The sequence below is a fragment of the Dendronephthya gigantea genome, unplaced genomic scaffold (genome assembly GCF_004324835.1).
Source record: "Dendronephthya gigantea isolate DGI-Jeju-01 unplaced genomic scaffold, DenGig_1.0 000038F, whole genome shotgun sequence".
Lineage (NCBI taxonomy): Eukaryota > Metazoa > Cnidaria > Anthozoa > Malacalcyonacea > Nephtheidae > Dendronephthya > Dendronephthya gigantea.
Genome location: NW_021163048.1, coordinates 1,356,632 through 1,365,921, shown reverse-complemented (window position 1 = coordinate 1,365,921; position 9,290 = coordinate 1,356,632). Strand labels below are relative to the sequence as shown.

General features: G+C 37.5%; 1 protein-coding gene across 2 annotated transcripts; it reads right to left on the bottom strand.

Moving 5' to 3' along the window:
• Positions 1–78: 78 nt before the first annotated feature.
• Positions 79–9,100, bottom strand: LOC114526218 (zinc finger FYVE domain-containing protein 16-like). 2 transcript variants are annotated; one of them, XM_028547737.1, is made up of 19 exons: positions 8,996–9,100; positions 8,489–8,576; positions 6,388–7,847; positions 6,081–6,180; positions 5,530–5,625; positions 4,830–5,099; positions 4,554–4,607; positions 4,249–4,314; positions 3,929–4,002; positions 3,691–3,781; positions 3,349–3,446; positions 3,093–3,219; positions 2,923–3,005; positions 2,578–2,682; positions 2,132–2,279; positions 1,900–1,980; positions 1,603–1,768; positions 1,075–1,360; positions 79–406 (listed from the first exon to the last, which is right to left on the bottom strand). In XM_028547737.1, the coding sequence occupies exons 2-19, from the start codon at positions 8,565–8,567 to the stop codon at positions 242–244; spliced, it is 3,549 nt and encodes a 1,182-aa protein (XP_028403538.1). In that variant the 5' UTR covers positions 8,568–8,576; positions 8,996–9,100; the 3' UTR covers positions 79–241. The 2 variants fall into 2 exon arrangements, with proteins under 2 accessions (XP_028403538.1, XP_028403539.1); XM_028547738.1 differs by having other exon boundaries at positions 9,019–9,033.
• Between the last annotated feature and the right edge of the window lie 190 nt (positions 9,101–9,290).

Sequence of the window (9,290 nt, the reverse complement as noted above, 5' to 3'; positions counted from 1 at the left end):
CTCCTTAAAAACATCTTTACCAGCATGGATTTTTGTCAAAAATCTACTCTAAAGTTCTAGAAAACTATCCTAGTGACATTAATACCGCCATATCCTTTAAATCTAGTTTTTCTCCTAATTCACGTTCGTCTGTTATTCACTGTCATTATTTTAACGCCTACACTCCCTCCTCCCCTTCTCAATTTAGTTGGAGTTTCTTCTCCATCTATGTTACATAACCTTCCCTTGGTTTCTCGTGAAACTAGCTCAACATTTCTACAATGTTAAAAAGAAACTCCATGGACGAAGGTGTGCTGCTGCTTGAGGGATTCACTGCATTGTGAATTGCGGGGACAAGCTCATTGTCCAGGTCAGTTGCCATTTCATCCGGCAGTGTCTGACCTTGTGAACCAATGATGTACCCAACCTAGACCAGAAGTAATCAAATATGTAGTTATTCACAGAGCAGATCGAAGTAATCTATTGAAATTTGCACACGTATTAGTCATATGCACTACTCACACACAGAAAACACAGATGACGGAAAATATTACTTAAGGCCCGTTTACACTTGCAATTTTTGCTGCGATTTTCTTCTTTTGATAGATGTGAATGAGTCAATTAGTTACTGATGTTTAAATAAGAGCTCTTACACATCAGAGCATTCGAAACTAATTACTCGTTCACATTACAATAGGAAAATCGCAGCAAAAATCGCAAGTGTAAACGGGCCTTTAAACTGCATGGAATCCGGTCTGTGATGAGGTATACAGTAAAAATATTTAACGCTGCTAGTGAAAACTACGCTTTACAACGACAACAGCGTGTAGCGCACACATGTTGTAAAATAAAAAAGAACATAGAGTAGACCGTATATTAAGGAATCCCTTTGGCTTGTTCCCCCACCGCCTCATGCATATCTCATTACGCACTATATTGTTTACCATATGCCTCTAGCCAATGAATAACATGCAATAAACATGCTGAAATTTTTTGTTTGCTGTTGCTTTGGCGAGTCGATTGCATAAAAGTCGGGAGCAGGTTGGAAGGCTGAGTGCAGGCCTACTGTATATAATATTGAGTGACGATACTTACCATATCCGGGCTGAGGTTGACTCGTAATCCGATGCGGCGTTTCTCAAGTTGATAAAGAGTAAAAAGATAAGGTCGTAGAGCTACAGTACAGGCCTTTGCAATATCCGCAGTTGTTTGTTTGAATTGAGCAGGCAGATTACGCGCAGGTCTGTCCCCGGTATGGTTCAAGAAAAACAACTCAGTCCAACGTAGTCTAAAGATACTTGGTGTAGAGAAATCAAAGTGTGTGTTGATCTTGATGTCTGATGTTGTTCCAAGTGTTTGACCGTCAATTGGACTTAACACGCTAGAAATATTTAGTTTTATATCAATATGACATTTGGTGGCTTGTTTTAGAGGACGAAGAATAGAAATTTGAATACTTAGTTACTTATTAACTTTTAGGTTCCGTTTGATTATTTTATTATCTGAATGTATATTGTTGTACTAGTGGTAAATCTACTGTATTTTAGATTATCAACACAGCATGAATTCTTTGGTAGTTTATTAAAAATGCGCAAGTGTATACAAGGAATTAAAAACAAATACCTCTGCATATCAGGACTCCTTTTCGAAACCCACTCAAATACAACCTGTTGTATTGAAGCACCATCAGTATCAAGGCATCCAGTATCAATAGTGAAGTCACTCATCTCACGCATCGCCTGTCTCATTTCTTCACTCAATTGTTTGATCATTTGAACCATCACGCCATCTGATTAGAAAACAATAATTTCATACGTGATCATTTACAGAAATACAAAAAATCACACACATTATATTACAAGACATGTTGTTGTGATATTTTCCCTTAAAATACACAAGCAGTTCTTATATCAATCCTACCTTCCACAACGCTGACTTTGGCTCTTACATCATTCGTAGTTTTTAGGGCCCCATTGAAGACGATGAAACTTGCACCAGTTACTACAAACGATGATACACATGCAGACTATAAATACTTCACCTACAGCTAACAACCACACTGTGCCTGGTCATAGGTACCGGGCCCTAAAGTTGGTTCTTGTCCCATTTGTCTGAACGTCCCTTCAATACACTGAATTAACTGTTAAGATACCTTTTCGTTCTTGTCCTTCAATATTTATACACTGAGTTTTATAATTCGCTCCCTCTTGTATACAGACCAAGTGAGAGTCGGCAACATTACTGAAAGACGCTTCAAATGCCATCACGTATTCATCGGTTGCATTCAGGACCTTTAGGACCTGTGTCAAGATTTCGATCAAACTCATCAAAGGCCGTTAAGGCCGACTCACGGATAAGTTCAACTTATAGTATGAAACAAGGAAAGGTTTAGAGCTGCTCCACGAGAGAGCATTGTGCAGAGTTTGCACGTGTCGTTTGTTTTTGCTACATTTGTTTGTTTCGCTACATTCGTTACTGATTATCATCCATTAATTTCAATAATGACCATAAAATATCAATCACCCCCGTTTTTAAAAAGACGTGCTTTTGAATGACCTATACAGGGCACATGTGTCTTTGAGATGTTTGTTACGGTACCTCATCATATCGATTTTGTGGTAGTTGTATGACAGCTTTCTTGTCTTCCAAGTGAACATACATTCCAGTAACTCTGGGTAAGGTGTATTGGAAATTTTTAAAATCCTGAAAACAGTCAGCAGGAAGCAAATCAATCACTGTCGATAATCTTGTTCACTCTGATAACTAGATTTGTACCACATGACATGACATGACAGCCGCGATCACAATTTGTGTATCACCTTTCCCGGTTTCTAACCTTTCACGGTTCTAACTGACAGGTTTCTTCAATTTCTCATATACCGCAGTAACATATACATAGTGCATGTTCCAGCATTATTCTTTTCTAAATAGCCATAAACTTACTGCAAGAAGATCCATAATCGTATGACCAATATCACCGTACAAAGCTTCTCGATCTCTAACACTCCACAATGGTGAGGGATAATCTATAATAAACAAATAAATTATTACCTGCCAAGGCGGACGGACCCCCACCCCAACAGTCGTGGTTACAACTTTCCTAAGGCACTCACATCGATACTCGGCTCCGAGACGTAGAAGAAGTCTGATTGGGAAAAGCTGAACCCAGGACACCTCTTCTCTTTGAATGAGTATACCAAAGATATGAGGACCAGATGGCAACAATAAGTTGTCTAAACACTTAAAAAAGAAAGACGAAGAAATCAAATACAATTTCCGACGTGATGTCGTTGAAATGAAAACTTCCAAACTTCCCTTGATTTAGACCTACAGATCTGAAGAACATATAAAAAAGTTCAGGTTTAGTACCTGGAAGGAAGACTTGACGTAAAGAAACCCTGCATTTCGTAGTGAGCCCAAAAAAGGCTGTCCAAATATCGTATAGCCCAGATCTGTTACTCTGTGACCTATAATCCATGTAACATTACGTATTAACATTGCATTATGTTTTACAAGAGATGGCAATATACTCAATATGACGTCCCAAATGTACTACAGGTGAAAAAACTGACTGAAATTATATTTTTTGTCAAATGCAGTGACCGCTAATTAGTACAGAAGACAGCGATAGTTAATATTCAATATGCAAAACCTTCAAAGAGAAACCAACAAACGTAATTTCAGTGTTGTTTAAGAAGTAACAGTGTGTACCTTGTTTAGCATAGGCGAAAGCTGTGTTGAAGTGAGACAAGACGTCTTGTGGAATTGAAGATTCCTTAGGAACACACTCTAAAAGTATCACCTGCACGATAATAATACAAAATACTATTAAAAGCAGGTCTATTTGAGAATCTAAAAGACTTTGCACGTGAACGAATCACTGTCACGGAACTGCGATAGACATGTGTGGAGACAAGTGTTATCCACTAATGTCGTACGCTGTCCTCACCATGTCTTCCTGATCAGCAGTTTGCATTCCTTCACTGCTGAAACACCAACATTTTCGCTTTACACAACAGTTCACTAAATATGCCATAAATTATAAAATATGTCAAGCATTTAAAACCATCAACTGATTGAAATAATGAAATAATTACAGTTAGTTTCAGATCTTGGTGAACTAAAAAAATCTACGGAATCACAAAGGAGGTTACATAAATTTCGGGTTCCCAAGTTTTCACTAGGAAAAAGTTCAAAAGACAGTTTAACACCCGAATGTTTCCAACCTGATTGTCTTGGCCTTTGCTTAATTCAAGAAAATAAACTTACATTTTACAATCTTCACTCTCACAACCAAATTTTTATTCAAGAGGAAAGTCACAGTTTCTTTTTTCTCTGCAATAGAAAGTGATTAATTTTACTGGCAAATTCCTCTCAAGGACACGAATGAACTGTTGGCTGTATGGCTAAAATATCAAGAAATACACTTCAAGAATAACTTGTAGGAAAATCCGTTAGTCCGTTACCCATTGATTGAAGTATATAATTCTCCTGTCGTTTACGTATACGATTAGCACGTTCCGTAATGCTATTAATTAGTGTAGTTCTGAAAAGACAGATGTGTTAAAGCTTACTTTTCAAAAGATACAAGAGTTCCTGGTGGTTCGGTGATTCGTCGATTTTTAAACCTAAATTCATTAAAAATAGAAAATGTATAGAGAGGACTATATCCAATATTGAAATATTGCAGTCTTGTGAAAAAGGTTATTTTGGAAATGGCATGCATGGCGGTTGTTATAAAGGGTGTATAGATCCAGGTTGATACGGGGGAATCCTAAGTAAACCCACAGGACACAACTCATGATAGTGTTATTTCTTGGCATCTTGAACTGTACGGAAAAAACGTGTACCTTCGTTAGTCTTTCTTAATAATGGCGGCAACGGAATGTTGGAAGTTACTGGGATGTCAGCACTTGACATGCTGGAACTGCTCGAACAGGCTGCTGGTCTAAACTGGGTAGCCTGTGGTGTTGATTCGTTTCCAGTGTCTTCAGCAAACACTGGAGCAACAGAGGCAACCTCGATAGGTGTGAAGGTTTGCGATTCTGTCTCTTCATACTCGGGTGGCGGTTCAGCACGTGATACAACATCCTGCACTTCCTGTGACGGTGCTTGTTCAACTAAATGGTTTAGGGAAAAATGCACGGTTATAAAGATGCAGCGGTTTGGAGATCCCGATACCTATGCTGCACATTTCTTATTCAACCCAAAGATCTGTACAATAATCCAGCCAGACAAATTCGCAACTCGATGAGCAAAAATAGTGCTCGACTGCATGCATCTCAATATACCTCTTGCCTATATTTTGATCAGTTCAACAGTTTTTAAATTCACAATATACAATTATGCAAATAACTATAATGAAAGGTCAAGCATAACCTTTCATAGAATTGGCTCTTGCAATATATTTAACTCGTTTAAGTTGGACCCACACGAGCCTAAAAGCTGGCCGATTTTGTTTGGGGGTGGTTGCGATGTAGGAAACGGCTTTAACTTTTAAAGTGTAATCAATAATGTAATCTAATAAAGCAAAATCTGACTCATACGTACTTGGTGCTTCAGGGTGTTCGGGATTAAGATAAAGATACATCCCAGCTTCGTCACAGTCAGAGACCGCCGTATTCTGATTGGCCAAAGCTGCTTGTCCTTGAACGATAAAATGAAACGGGCTTTAGAAGAAGCAAACTCCGAAGAACGAAAACAAATAAAATTCAATTTTTGACGTAAAATGTCATTTGTAAGTGTGAACTTCCAACTCTCTTTTAAAGCCATTGTGCCTGACGACCAATCTCGACCACTCCAGTCGCATGTTCTCTAACCGAGAATCTGTATACACCTATAGGCTATGTGCACATGGTAACGTTTCGTTTCGTAACGGTTTCATCCACTATTAATTTACAATAGAAGTTAAAGCTAATTTAGCAAATTAGGCATATTTTTCCATGGATCGTGTGGGTAGGGCATCTAAACAATATTAAAACAGACAAAAACAATTTTGAAAACGCTCGAAAACGACGCTCGTGTGCACATAGCCATAGTTTCAATTACGAGTTTTGCACTCAGACACAGTATACAATAATTCAAATGAAAAACAGCCTTACTCTGTAAAAGAACATTCGCACATGTTTGACAAACCCGGGCTAATTTGTCCTCCAAATACTGAAGATTGAACTTCAAATTACAACAAGATGAACAGTAGATCTGAAATATTCGTAAGATAAAATAAATGGGCCGATGATCATTGGTTTAACTTTCCATTCAACGAATATACATTTTACATTTTCGCAGTGCTGGACTCAGACATGGGAGAGGCAAATTATTCAGTTTGTGTCAATAATATTAACGATCTGAAAATCCATAAAAAATTGATTTGGCTTAAGAAAAAAATTTTTAATTTTTTTTTTTTACCTTTCCACAGGCCCGACAATGATGGCGCCGTTTGACCACGGTGAATTTTGCCTGACAGCTCATGCATCTTTGCACACTGCTATCTGGAACCCAAGATGGTGGGTTGTACCCAAGCTGAAATGATTGCTCAGATTCGAGTACCTCATAACTGTTTGATGGAGGTCCATTTGAATCTTCAGCTACAGCGTCTTGACCAACAGGAATGGACTCTGTTGGTGTGGCCTGCGTGTTATCTTCCACATCGCCATTTCTTCCACTATCATTTGTCCCAGATGTACTGTTTACATTAGTCACAGCAACGGGCGTGTTTACAACACCTGCATTGCCTTCTGCCATGTCAGGATCACCAAAATGATCTTGCATGAAGAGCAAGGATTCTTCTTCCTCAGTTAAACGAGCAACATTAAAAACTGCGCCTTGCGTGTTTTTATTGAATGCTTCACTATATTCGTTAACTTTATGAACATTACTTAGCGAACCACTGGCCGATGACGTATCGCTCCCTACTGCACCTGGAGGGGATCCCATTAAATCTGCAACAGGCGTTTGGTCCATTAATGGCTGTTTTGGAGGTTCTGTTTGAGTACTTTCACGAGAAAAATCGTGGTGTGACCGTAATTCCCCATTGGCAGTGTCTGCTAACAAATCACTACGTTTATCATCACCATGAAGTAAATCTTGGTCTTTATTATCAACCTTAGACATTTCCGTCCTTGTGTTGTCTGTAGTTAAGTCAATGAGTGAGTTTTCATTATCAATATGTGATGTGGAAGGCATGTTAATGAGGTTACCACTAGGACCCTGAATACAATCCTGAACAGCTTCATTATTGAGAAATGTCTGAGAAAAATTTGAGTTTGATCTCTGGGAATGATCAATAGGATTATCAATATCTAATAGTAGAAGATCCTGATGCAAATTGTTTGCCATATTAGGATTACCAGGGCACATATCCCTCAACAGGTCACCATGGGAAGTTTTTTTGTCTGTTATTCCATTAGTAATGTCTGGTGGTATTGGATCTGAATGTGGGCCAACATTACCCAATAAATCTACTTTGTTTAAGATAGAAGGTTCAGAAGTGACAGCTACATCTGTAAGGTCCATTAAGTTATCCGAACTTGAGTTTTGCCCTGGGTCAGTGGTATGTCCTGCTTCTCTATTATGCTTAAAATTATCATCAACAGACATACCATTACAAACACTAACATCAGTTGACAACAAGTCAATAGCCGGTTTTGTATGATTAAGCTTGTCTGAAAGAGTCAAATTAGGAACTGTGTTTGAAATCATATCCTTAAGGTTTTCTTTTGAGCCAGTCTTCGTAACTAAACCATTCACTGGGAAATCTGATTTATTTGCAAATCCAGATGGTGTTTCCACTGTATTTTTATCATTGGTTGAACATCTGGAATGTGAGTAACCTTGATCATTTACTAAAGATCTTCTTTGACCGGACACTACAATGAATAGTCAAAGGATAGTCAAATATTTTGGAGAAAAAGATATGGTAGGGAACTGTAACAAAATATTACACAACACTACATGCACCAGGAGTACTAATCAGTAATCACACTGCAATTATTTTATTACACTCTAGCTTTTCAAATGGCAATTTTTCCACAATAATTTTAACCCATTGGTAAGCAAGCACCTATTGGTATATAATAATCATCAAAACAGACTGCTAATCTTAGATGGAAACACTTAATTAAATACATGTTTGCAATAAGATGGACATGTCACGTCCTAACAGCAATGTCACAAGCTGGTACAGGTCACAAACAATAAGATTTCCTTATTATAGCACCGAACACCCTTCTCACTATCAAATAAATGTAATATTGAGATAAAGTTTGGACATATAGGAGCATATTCAACATTTTTTCTCTACACTAAACTTTTATAGTTTCTAAATTTAATGTTTCTCTAACAAACTGTCAATGTTGCCATCAAAGTAAATTGCATAATAAATTTATAGGGGGATCAAGAAGAGGCTGAACTATGAGGTATGTCAGTGCAGAGATGTGTGTGGCATAAAGCCTCTGTGGAGAAGGGAGACCAAAATCTTTAGGAAATTATACATGTATGTGTTGTCTACCTGGAGATGAAAAAGAATCTTGTTGTTCAAAGTCATCCAGCAGCTTGTCCAAGTCAACGGGGACAAATGCGTCAGTCATCTCAGGTAACTGTGGTAAACATTGATTGAATTATGAAAATTGTACATGCAAGTAAGAGGCTTAGAAAATAGATAATATTGTTTTAACTCTTCTATTGTATTGGCCAGATGCCTACACAAACCCAGAAAATATGGCGTTCTTTGTGTATACAGTATATTGTATACTATATATTTGTACATATGATCTAATTACTTGAACAACAGAAACACTGTATATATGTGAGAGGTACGGGTTGTTTTGTAGATAATCCAACAGTGATTGGATAAATGAGTGTTAAAAACAGCTGCGGTCATTCACGAGGTGAAAAAGCAACCCATATAGATCTGATGTGCCGCACTGTAGTCATCCACTCATCCTTTCAGAGTTATATAAACATAGAGTATAAAATACTTGTGTGCTATGATATAAAAAGGAACGTAATTACTTGCCTATAACTCTGTACAATAAATACCGTTTGTTCAACAGTTTTCTTCTATTTATCTTTTAACATGGCTCGCAATATATCACACGATGTTTTTATCATCGTTTAAAAAATGGCGAAAATGTAAATAAATAAATTTCTGTTCCAATTATGTCATTGTAAATACTTATTCATGATTGGTTCATAATTGTCATGTGATATTTTCCAATCTCAAGCACATTATTTTATATCCCACTATATCCCATGCATATTATCCCAATACAGAAATTTGAGAAAATCTTTTGCTCTGAAGTGAAGGCAAT